At 45.9% G+C, this 12630-nt stretch overlaps 1 protein-coding gene across 10 annotated transcripts in view; it reads right to left on the bottom strand.

Annotated features, from left to right (window-relative positions):
• Window positions 1–983: 983 nt before the first annotated feature.
• The window catches only part of PRPSAP2 (phosphoribosyl pyrophosphate synthetase associated protein 2), a 70107-nt gene continuing 58460 nt past the window's right edge, over window positions 984–12630 (bottom strand). For 9 of the 10 annotated variants that reach the window (XM_036451859.2, XM_036451867.2, XM_036451864.2 and 6 more), the window contains 3 exons: window positions 12423–12493; window positions 7619–7765; window positions 984–1712 (listed from right to left, as the gene is read on the bottom strand). In XM_036451859.2, coding sequence (XP_036307752.1) covers window positions 1554–1712; window positions 7619–7765; window positions 12423–12493 — 377 coding nt within the window. In that variant the 3' untranslated portion in view covers window positions 984–1553. The remainder of the gene's footprint in view (window positions 1713–7618; window positions 7766–12422; window positions 12494–12630) is intronic. The other variant, XM_045586471.1, reaches the window with a different exon arrangement.

The raw sequence follows: 12630 nt of genomic DNA, 5'->3' as shown, positions 1-12630 counted from the left end.
CGCCCCACAAGGCTCCTCGGCCTGTCACACACACACACACACACCCCGCCCCAAGCGAAGGTCCACGCTCACAGCCCCCGCCCCGCGAGGCTCCTCAGCCTCAGTGGCCCCCATGCTGTGCCACTGCTCCACCCAGCAGCCCTCCTCACAGCCCCCGCCCCATGAGGCTCCTTGGCCCCGGCTGCCCATGCCCTGTGATGCTCTTCTGCCTCAGCAGCCCCGCAAAGCTCCACACTCACAGCCCCCACCCCGCCACCACCGTCCCACATTCGCCGCTCCATCTCCAGCTCCGTGATACTCCTCCGCCTCCACCACCTCATGACGCTCCACACTAACAGCCCCCGCCCCACGAGGCTCCTAAGCTTCCACGCCCCATCTTGCCCCGCCATGAGAGCCAGACCAGTCCTCCTCCTCCTGCTGAAGGCCATGGGCAGCCCAGGGCCCAAGCTTCTGCTCCCTCAGCCAGGTGTTTGGCTGTCTGTCTGGTCCTTTAGGGTGTGACAGCACCTGGCTTTTTATATATTAGGATAGATTCTACTACAGACAGGCAGAAAGCAAAGGTTCAGTGACCTGGTGCACAAACTATCTTCCCTGGTGAGAAAGTCTTCATTTTACTCCATGAATTGGATGGGACTGCCCACACAGGGCCTTGGAGGCAGAACACACTGGCACAGCTCAGGGGCTCAGCAATCCAGCCTGATGAGCTCCGAGGCCCAAGTTTCAAGTCCTAAACTCTTACGCACTGGGCACTGACAAGCATCACATCACCTGCCCTGTGACCCCTCCAGCAGCTCCTCCCGAGGGCGGCCGGCCACATTCTGTGGAGAATGGCTGTGATGTCAAAGGAGCAAGGTCCCTCTGCTGCCAGTCAATGACTGCACGCAGGAACGTGCAGGGCTCAGTGCATCCCTATGAGGCTGTCAGCCCACAAGCTGCAGCAGAGAAAACTTAGTCAATGTGGTGAACAGTTCAACATCCACATGTATATTCAGCTTTCACTTTATTTTAGTTATAAAACAATTGCCAACACATAAAGGGTAAAAAATCACACACAAACACAGTAAGTTTTTATTCCTTCTTCTGTTGCAGAAAATAAATAATGGTCACATATTCCATGTGCTGGCCTAAAAGAGCATTTCTAAAAAGGTCATTCCTGGACTTGACAGTATCAGGTTTTTTTTGGCTTTTCAATTGCAGGTATCATACAGTAAGTAGACCATTTTATTTTATTAAATTTTTTAAGCACTTGGGCTCTAACAATTTTGGAAAAAGGCTGTTTGTGAGCTTAAAAATATTCTTCCAAGTTATATAGACTAAAAACAATAAGGTCTTAACTTATTTTATTTAAGAGGAGTATACAGTTTTTCTTTTATAAAAATTGCCCAAAAAACTCACAAACACCCAAACTGACAAAAAAAGTTGGTCTATCTTCCTAGTAATGAAGAAGAAAGGAACAAAACACATGGCCCCTGGAAGTACATCAGTCTGGCCTGCTCTCCCAGCACATCCTCACGCTCCAGTTTGCCTCGGGGAGCTGTAGGAAAGGAAGCTCCTCAGTCATCTAAGCCGATGTTTCTGAAAAGGTAGGACATGGACTCCCCATTGTGAATCCGGCGGATGGCTTCGGAGAGGATCATGCTGATGTCCACAGTTTTGATCTTAGGGCACTGGAGCTTCTGGATTTCGTGTGGAACCGTATTGGTCACCACCACCTTAAAAGCAACAGAAAAAAACAAATAAGAGCAGCATAAAACCAAGGAGCTTCCTGGTGCGACCTGGAGATCTGATCTTGTCTCACATCTCTGAGGAGGACAGTGGGTCTACCATATTTCATCAATATTTCAGTCCATGTTTCTGAGCCTAAGATCTGCTAAGCTCACACCCACTAGTACAGCTACTGTCAAAAGGTGTGCACAAGGGTGAGGAGAAACTGGAGCCTCTACATAGCTGAGGAATGGGAAAAGGTTCAACTGCGTTGGAAAACCACCTGGCAGGTCTCTAAGAGTTTAAACATGGAGTCACCATATGTCCCAGCAATTCTACTCCTAGGTATAAACCCAAGAGAAATTAAAATATACGTTTATACAAAAGCTTGTACACAAATATCCTACCAGCATTATTCATAATTGTCAGAAAAGTGTAACAACACAAATTCCCATGAATGAAGAGACAAAAATGTGTTTTTTCCATACAATTCAGCAAAAAAGAATGAAGTACTGACACAAATGCTACAGCATAGATGATACTACGCTGAGTGAAAGGAGCCAGACAGAAAACATAACACTGCGTGACTGCACTCGTGTGTAAGGAAGGATGAGAGAAATCTATAGACATGAAGATTAAGTGAAGCAGCTGCCTGGGGCTGGTGGATGGTGAGGAAATGGAGGGTGGCTGCCAATGGGTTTGAGGTTTCCTTCTAGGAGGAAGGAAATGTTCTAACATTGATGGTTGTGATGTACAATTCTGTGAATGTATTAAAAACACCGAATCATATATACTGTAAGTGGGTGAATTGTATAGCATGTGAATTACATCTCAATAAAGCTGTTATTTTAAAAAGTTAAGATTTGATAAAAAGTGAAAAGAAGATAATATGGGATAGGAATCATTTTTATTACTTATATATTACCTACTTCCAAAATAAGGCTCAAGACAGTTTACACTGCCCTAGCTGGTTTGGCTCTGTGGACAGAGTGTTGGCCTGCGGACCAAGGGCCCCATGTTCAACTCTGGTTAAGGGCAAATACCCTGGCTGCAGGCTCCTACCTGGCCCAGGCCCCGGTCAGGGCGCATGCACGAGGCAACCAATCGATGTGTTTTTCTCACATCGATGTTTCTGCCTTCCCTGCCCTCTACCACTCCCCCTAAAAATCAATGGAAAAATATCCTTGGGTGAGAATTCACGCACACATGCGTGCACAACAGTTTACACTAAAGAAGCACATACAGGCTCAATGGGTGTTGCTAAGTAGATGAGCACTGACCTATGAACCAAGAGGTCACGGTTGGATTCCTGATTAGGTGAGGGGACGTGCCCAGGTTGCAGGCTCAATCTCCACTGGGGGGTGGTTGGAGGGGATGCAGGAGGCAGCCAATTAATAATTCTCAGCACTGATGTTTCTCTCTCTCTTTCTCTCTCCTTTCCTCTCTGAAATCAATAAAAATATATTTTAAAAAAATAAAAGGAGAACCAAGATGGCAGTGTAAACAGCGGTATTCACTGCCTCCCTACAACCACATCAAAATTACAACTAAAATACAGAACCACCATCATTAAGAACTGCCTGAAACCTGGCTGAATAGAAGTTCTATAACTACAGAAGGAAACCTGGCTGAATGGAAGTCGTACAACTAAAGAAGGAAGAAGAAGGCACGTGGAGACTGGTAGGAGGGGTGGAGGCGCAGACTGGGCTGGTCTGACACTCACGTATGCTGTTCTTTTAGTCAGGAAGGAGATGATCTCTGCAGAGCCTCTATGAGAAGTAAGGGTCCCAGCCTAACACCAGACCCCAGCCTAGGGTTACAACCATGGGCTGTGAAGCAGGTGGGGATTATGGCTGAGTGACAAGGACCCATGAACTTCCATGACCCCACTTCTTCCAAGCTCCAATGTCGGGGGACTCAGACACATATGGAAAGGAATTGGACTGTCTGACATTGGGTCAGGAACTTGGGGCTGCTTTCTTCCAGACTGGGGTGCTTGCAGGGGTCATTGTTCTGGTGCTGGGACCCCCTCCCCCCTCCCCTCACCCCCTCCCCCACCACAGGGCTGATTGGCAACCATATCTCCATCAGCCTGGAGTATACTGTTTGCTCTGCCTGGTGATTCCCTGAGACCCTGCACCATCCAATTTGCAGTTCCACCCAAGCTGTTTGCAGCAGCTTTTCCACATGAATGGCCTGTCCTGGCTCAGGCTACTGACTGCTAAAAATCTCCCAAACAAGGAGACAGTGTGCCCCAAACCTATCAATAAAAGTCCCAAGACCTGGTACTACCACCAGCCTGCCTTGCTTCACACCTGGGCCTTGCCTGGGCACCTCAAAGTCCAATAAAAATAGAAAACAGCAGCCAAGTGGCCCCAGGCAGGCTGACGGCACCTCCCAGGAGGCCCTAGAGCCACCGCACCTGGTGGACAGCTCCGGACCATAGCAGGTTACAACCCTACCCACCCACAAGCGACACACTCCAGGGGCAGACTCAGTGAGCACCAAAGCCCCACAGAAGCAAGTCCTGCTCCATGGGAGTGTCTCCTGCACAGGAGCTCTCCCACTGTATTCACAGCTGGTCCTCACAGCCAATTGGTCTGGAGGTCAATTCCTCCCAGTGATTCCAACAGCAATCAAGGCTCAACTACATAAGACTGTGCACACAGCCCACACAGGGGCACACCTAGAGTGCCCAGCTCAGGTGACTGGGGAGGCTGGGACACTAGGCCCTATAGGACATCTACAACACAAGGCCACTCTACAATTCCAGGAGATAAAGTAAAGCAGCTCCAGTTAATACACAGAAACAAATACAGGGAAGAAGCCAAAATGCGGAGACAAAGAAACATGTCACAAATGAAAGAAATGGAAGCAAGCAAACTACTACTGAATACAGAGTTCAAAACCATAGTTATAAGGTTATTCAAGGAAGTTCATGAGACTTTCGAGGATCTTGATGAGAATGTCAAAGACATGAAAAGGACCAGTCAGAAATTAAACATATACTAACTGAAATAAAGAATCATTTACAGGAATTCAACAGTAGAGGATTCTGAGAATCAAATCAATGATTTGAACTATGAGGAAGCAAAACACACCCAACCAGAAGAGCAAAAAGAGCCCAAAAATATGAAGACAAGTGTAAGGAGACTCTGGGGCAACGTCAAGTGTACCAATGTTAACGTATGAGGGTCCAGAAGGGGAAAACAGAGCAAGACATCGAAAACCCGTTTGAGAGGAAACTCCTCCCACCTGGAGAAACATTTACATGTCCAGGAAGTGGAGAGTCCCAAACAGGAACCCAAAGAGGCCCACACTAAGACACATCATAATTAAAATGCAGCCCTAACCGGTTTGGCTCAGTGGATAGAGTGTGGATCTGTGGACTGAAGGGTCCCGGGTTCAATTCTGGTCAGGGAAAAGTACCTTGGTTTTGGGCACATCCCCAGTAGGAGTTGTGCAGGAGGCAGCTGGCCAATGTTTCTCTCTCATCGATGTTTCTAACTCTCTATCTCTCTCCTTTCCTCTCTGTAAAAAATCAATAAAATATATTTTTAAAAATCAATATTAAAATATCCTTGGGTGAGGATTAACTAACTAAATAAATAAAAGATTAAGAAATCAAAATAAATGAACAAGAAATCGAGTGAACAAAATAAACTGGTAAATAAAAGCGAATCAGAGGCATGGAAACATGGAACAGACTGACGGATCTCAGAGGGAAGAGATTAACCAAAGACCTGACCAGACAGCGGGATGGTGAAGGCCTGGGGTGGAACAGGGACCAGGTGGAGAGGGGCAATAGGGGAAAGGAGGACATCTGTAATACTCTCAACAATAAAGATTTTTTTAAATAAATTTTTTTTTAAAAAAGAAGCATATACAGAAGGAGATGCTGTAACAGAGCTGGAGAGTTAGACATGCATTGCCAGCTCTGGGGACATGAAATCCTAACCTTAAGTAATTGACTAATCACTTGGCACTTGATTTTCCTGTTAACTAAACAAAAACGGAAGCATAAAAGGTTATATAAGTCTCAAAGGGGGACTGCGGTGACCTTGTGGGCTGTTTTTCTCACTAAGTTAACCACCCTGAGTGGAAAATGAATTTTCCAGATTTATTCTAGCCATTTTTTAAAAAACAGATTTACTGAGATGTAATTCACATGCCATACAATCACCTGTTGTTTTTAAGGTGGACAATAATTTTATTTTGTGCATGCAAGTCAGGTCCTGCCAACTTTCCCCATCAGTTTCCTCTCAAACCTGGAAATCATGATGCTGCTTTCGGGGACAGCCCAGTCACAGCCATACAGCACGCCACTCAGTGGTTTGGGAATCAGAGCTGTGCAGACTCTCTCAGAAAGCAGCCCTGTGACCTGAGCTGCACTGCTAGTTACCCCTTCCTGACCCTGGCAATCAGAATGTACTGTGTGTATAGGTGCCTATTCTAGGCATTTAACTACTTCCAATTTTAAAGAAGAAATAGAAACACTTCAAAGCATGACTTATCAACCCCAAGCACTACCTACTGGCTCCTACTCAGAAAGAAGGGGAATTAGCTTCCTTCCACTTCTCTCACCTCCCACTAACTTGTCGATCCTGCCATTACTGTTCTAAACTGTATAACTACTGTGCAGCTCTGTTTTGTGTCTAAGTTTAAATGAAAACCCTTTGCTTCTTAACCTGGTTAGCCACTGGTCCCTTGCCCCAGCGTGGTTATGCACACCACAGCCTGTCAGGATGCACACCACAGCCTGTCAGGATGCACCCCACAGCCTGTCAGGATGACAGGGGCGGCATCCACTGGGTGCTCCCACTGTGCGACGCCCGGGGCCTCCGCTGGTGGCTACACTTCCCTCAGAACCACACTCTGCTCTAGGAAACTGGGCTCCAGCAGCCCCTCAGCACCTTGCTCTGCTTTGCCATTTCTAACCTGTGAGAGCCAGTCCCGGTGCCATGCGGACAGCCAGGCGGGGAGGGGGGGGGGGGGGCCCGACAGGAATGCTGCCCGGGTCCAGAGTCTTCTCAGGGTACTCAGCATGTGAATTCTGTACTGTTAGACTTGACTCTTTGATGCCTCTAATGTCATTCTCAGTTCTTCATCTACTAAATAAGGAGGTGGATTGGTGAGAGACATGCAAGTCTGGCCTTTGGTCAGCACTTGAACCCCTCAAAGACAATAAACAGAGGGACAGGCTCAGAAGATCTCATTGAAGAGTAAAGATGTGAGACTTGGTCCTAGGAGGTTCGGCTCAGTGGACAGAGCGTCGGCCTGTGGACTAAAGGGTTCCTCAATTGCAGATTCGATCCCTGGCTCTGGTCAGGGCCTGTGCAGGAGGCAACCAATCGATGTATCTCTCTCGCGTGTGTGTTTCCCTCTCTCTGTTGCTCCCTTCCCTTCTACTCTCTCTATAAATCAATGGAAAAATATCCCTGGGGAGGATTAACAAAAACAAAAGTTTTGAGACTTGGCAAAGTAAAAGTTTAAGATTCAATAGCTAGGAATCTACGGGACAGCACTTTTACTATTTGAGTGTATGTGATTTATACGCTCAGTCCCGTGTCCTGGCTGGCCTCGGGAACAGAGAGGGGCATGAAGCAGGGCCAGGCACCTGGGCACCTTCCTGCAGCCACAGGGAGCGAGGGCTGCAAAGACCCCCGTTGGCCTCCTCTCCCAACTTCCTATCGCAGGCAGCTGCACAGGCAGGGAGGCGGCTTTGGCATCAGGCAAACTGAGGTCTGAACCCAATGGTTCTGCCTAGAAGCCCCGGGCCTCAGCCACTGGACGTTTCTGATGCACAGTCCCCACCTCTTCAGGGCCTGCGAACAGCCCCTCTTCACCGCTCTCTGTAACCACAGCTCAGAAGGAGCCAGATGGCAGGCAGGGCGCCCACACACGCTGGTGTTACCTCGTCAATGGCAGATTCCTCAATTAGCCGGGGGGCATCGGAAGATAACAAGCCATGCGTTGCCATCACGAAGATCTTATATGCCCCTCTCTCCTTCAGGGTCTCTGCTGCAGCGAGAAAGCTGTCCACATCATCGATAATGTCATCCTGCCAAATGACACATTGAGCAAATGCACATGAGCACGCTGGCACAGTGGGCTGAGACAGCCCGGGAAAGAAAGGGTCTAACTTTCCAGTAACCAGTTTGCTGTTCTGTTTAACGTGTGCGCACACTGCCAGCTCCCAGCGCACTCCCTCCGGCCTCCACAGCCTCCCTGAGGCCCGTCCCTCACAGCGGCCTGTCTGTGCCACCCCATGCTCCCTGCCCTGTCTCCCCAGCCCAGACTGTGCCCCACCATCGTGTGCTCCAATACGCCTGCTGAATGTTTTTGCTTTTTAAATACATAGTAAAATCGTTACAAGATACTTTGATTAGATGGTTCTTCCTCTTTTCTTGCAACTTTTCCTTATTTTCCAAATTTTCTCCACTGCGCTTACGGGAAGTACGTTTTTTTACACATTTGTATAATGGGGGGAACTACAATAATTATAATTTTTAACAAAGTACCCAGTTCAGTGGTTTCTAATACATGGACCATAGATTCCCAGTGCAAGCTAGCAATATCTAGCTGGAGGCCCTGGCCCTGGCGTCTGACACAGGGCTCCTGAGACTGGTGACTTCCTGGGGGCCAGTCTGCCTTTTTTCTACTGGGGTGACACTGGGTGGCCCCTGGGTGGGGTGGTCGCTGGAGAGAACATTCCATGATCAGAAGCCTGGGAGGATAGCCCCCCTTCCCAGCAGGGGAGGGGCTGGAAACGGAGTGAGTGCTGGCCACGCCTCACAGGGGAGCTCCGGGAATCCCAGGAGCAGCGGCTCAGAGCGCTTCCAGGTGCAGACACCAGGGGGTGACGCCCCCTCCACGGGGACCGCCTCCTGAGCTCGGCCCCCCAGCCTCAGCCTTCGCTCCTCCCGGGGCCGCTCCTTGTCCTCGTCCCGTCCTCCAATGAAGCGGTGACCATGCTCCCTGGGCCTGCGAGCTGCTCTAACAAATCAGCCCAATGCAGGAGGGGCTGGGGGAACCCCCATCTGTAGCCAAATTGTAAAGCAGTTGGGGATAACCTGTTACTTGTAAACAGCATCTGAGTGGCGGCTGTGGAATCTGGCACTATTTCCAGGTAGACAGTATCTGAGCTAAACTGTAGGGGGAAATGTCACACTCTGGTGACAGAGAGAAGTGTACGGTGTGAGCAGTAGAGACACAGGAGAGAAACAGGGAAAAAACCTGTGTCTTTCCTGTTATACCCAGGCTACCAGCCGTTTCAAGCCCATGAGGGTATCAAGCATTGTCCAGGATTGAATAAATATTCATGTGTTTTATATACAGAGTGGGGCAAAAATAGGTTGATAGTTGTGAGTATGCAAAAGAGTTTATTCTTTTATTAGTATTTATTAATAATTATATTCTTTTCCCTATGAACTTATAAACCTACTTTGCTCACCTGTGTGTATGTATATATACACACATCTCTTTTAAAATATATATAGATATTACCACGAGCAAAGAAAAAATATACATAGATTAGTTTAACAGCACTACTGGTAAAATGGCACACCACTCTGAAAACAGCTTGACAGGTTCTCGTAAAGCTAAACTAGCAATTACCAAGAAGCATAACACTGCGCTTTTGGTCCTTTATCCCAGTAAAGTCCCTGTTCACAGTGTGCAGAGCAGCTGTATCTCACAGCTGAACACGGCCCTCGCAGCTGAGGCCGGACACGCTGCGGGGCCTCCAGGCTGGAGCGCTGCTCAGCGGTAAGGATGGACTGTGAACAGGTGTACCGGTTAATAAGGATTTTTTTTAATGGATGGAGTCACACGTGTTGATATACATGCGATTTTATACGTATGCTAGTTTGTTGTATTGACAGCAATCTTCTAAACTTCATATGTCAAATTTGCTGAGATGTTAACATAGATATTTTTATACTTAAAAATATCTAATTTTGTGTCAAAAAAGCGCATTTGTGGGAAGTTGTTTATTTTAAAGAAAAGTGCTGCTGAAAGTTATCATATACTTCAGGAAGCTTATGGTGAACATGCTCCATCTCAAGATACTTGTGAATGCTGGTTTAAAGGCTTTAAAAGTGATGATTTTGATGTGAAAGACAAAGAATGTCCAGGTTAAGGGAAAAGTTTGAAGACCAACAATTACAAGCATTATTGGATGAAGATGTGTGTCAAACTCAAAAACAACTTGCAGAAAGATTAAACGTTACTCAGCGAGCAATTTCCGATTGTTTACAAGCAATGGGAAAGATTTTTTTTTTTTTGGGGGGGGGATTTTAAAGGAAGAAAAATGGGTGCCATTTTAACTGAGCAAAAGACAAATGGAAAACCGAGAAGTCATCAGTAAAATGTTGCTTTAACAGCACAAAAGAGTCTTTTTTGCATCGAATTGTGACTGGCAATGAAAAGTGGATTTTCAGAATCCCAAATGCACAGAATCATGGGTTGATCAACATCGACTGCAAGGCCAAATCGCTTCGGAAAGAAGTCAATGCTCCGTGTTTGGCGGGATCAGGAAGGTGTGGTGTATTATGAGCTTCTAAAACCAAGTGAAACCGTTAATACTGATCATTACTGACAACAATTAATCAATTTGAACCATGCTTTGATCGTAAAACAACCAGAATATTCCAGAAGACACGGCAAAGTAATTTTGCTTCATGATGTCGCACCATCACCCATTTCAAAACCAGTTAAAGGCACGTTAAAAGATCTTGCCTGGGAAGTATTACCCCACCCGCCATAGTCACCAGACCTTGCTCCTTCAGATGATCACTTGCTCTGATTTATGGCACATGCACTTTCTGAGCAGCACTTCAAAACATACAAAGTGGAAAACTGGGTGTCTGAATCGTTTGTCTCAAAACAAGAAAAGTTCTATTGTAACGGTATCCACAAATTACCTGGAAAATGGGGGAAATGTGTAGCGAGTGATGGACATTACTTTGAATAAAGCACTTTTGATGTTTCTCTTGACATTATCTTGTTTTCTTTGATTACAAAATCCACATTACTAGCCGGTACACCTGGTGATATACAACCTGGGTGGATCTCCAGGTTGTATATTCCATTTATGAGACTTTCCTAAAATCATGATTACAGAGACAGAGGATAGACTAGTGACTACAAAAATTAGGGGATGTCCTAGCCAGTTTGGCTCAGGGGATAGAGCGCCGGCCTGTGGACCAAAGGATCCCAGGTTCGATTCCAGTCAAGGGCATGTACCTCAGTGCCAGGCCAGAACCCCAAGTTCTGGTCTAGCACATGCAAGAGGCAACCGATTGATGTTTCTCACTGTCTTTCCCTCTCTCTAAATGATTGTGAAAAATATCCTCAAGTGAGGATTAACCAAGAAAATAAAAAAGAGGTGAGATGAGGAGGAGGTGGGTGTGGCTATAAAGGGGCATCAAGAGAGAGCTATGTGGTGGACTAGTTCCAAATCTTGACTGCAGTGGTGGTCACACACAGCTACATGTGCGGTAAGACTGCATACATCCATACACACAAACACTAGTGCTATTTAAATCAGCTCAAAGGAGATGGCAATATGAATTTCTAGACTATGTTATATACTACAGTTGAGCGAGAATGAGGAAACTGGGTAAAGAGTATGCAAGACCTATATACTTTTTTCTACTTCCTATGAATCTATAATTACTTCAAAATAAAAAGTTTTAAAAAAAATTTTTAATGCAGTTGCAGTACGAAGGGGAAAACAGTGCTACAGATTGTCACTACACCTTGTTATTACATCTTGCTACTATAGATTCTATAAATTACCAGACAGCCATTACCCTATAGGGGACGTCAGAGATCTTCTAACAAATGACCAGTGCTGGGAGAATGTGGGGCCTACTATGAGGGCTTTGGGAACCAGGTGGCACCACCTAGCAGGCTGGGAATGTGTCTACTTCCAAACTGCACATCTCGCTCGGAGGCACCTAGAAAGCCTGTGTGCATGCACCAGAAAACAAGGTGAAGATGTGCAAAGCACTATTATCTGGAAATAGAAAATCTGTATGTCCAAAGCCCAGAAAACAGGTAAGTAAGTTGTGTAATAATCATACGATGGGACACAATACAGTGAAAAAGAATCATGTACCACCCAAAGAACTCTCAAAGCAGTGAGAACAAAATGCCACAAAGTATAAACTTCATTATGTAAATGGCAAAACAAACAACGTAGTGCTGTTTCATTTACTGCGGACAGGGACAGGTGCTCTCACGGCAGGACGTGAGATTATGTAAGGCCGGATTCAGGGCAGGGATCAGCTCTGATGGGAAGAGAGGAGAGAGGCAGGGAAGGCCCCAGGCGCTGAAGGGAACTCACCAGTATTCTTGCTCCAAACTGAGCAGTGAGTACCCATATGTTAATTTTATTATTTAAACTATAATACAGTATTAAATGTTCTGTGCAATGGTTTTGTGCAGTGTGAGATTATAATCCATTTTATATCCTATTTTGATCACAAAACAATTTTTCATGTTATGATAAACAGCTATTTAGTTAACAAAGTAATTAGCAATTTCTTAATAAACTAATGGTAACAATTTTTATTTTTGGACCAACATAAACATTTAGTGCAAGGTACCAACTCAAATCAGACTTACCTGGACTTACCCCACACAATTCACAAATAAGTTAACAAAATAACAGTGGCAAATAAAATAATTAATAATAAAAGAGGTTTACATACCACAATGATGGCGATCCTTCCTCCCACATCACCAACAACTGTGATTGGGGGCTTTTCTTTAGGGATCAGCACTGGTCAGAATAAAGCACATGCACAAAGGTTTCTATATTAAAAAGCCAAAGCCTTTAAAAAGCCAATGTCTCATGATAAAAAGCCCCAGGAAACTAGAAATAGAGGGAACTTCCTATGATAAAGAGTATACATGAAG

This window comes from Pipistrellus kuhlii, unplaced genomic scaffold (genome assembly GCF_014108245.1).
Source record: "Pipistrellus kuhlii isolate mPipKuh1 unplaced genomic scaffold, mPipKuh1.p scaffold_m20_p_23, whole genome shotgun sequence".
Taxonomy (NCBI): Eukaryota; Metazoa; Chordata; class Mammalia; order Chiroptera; family Vespertilionidae; genus Pipistrellus; species Pipistrellus kuhlii.
The sequence above is the reverse complement of the archived record's forward strand: the minus strand, read 5'-3'. Positions and strand labels throughout refer to the sequence as shown.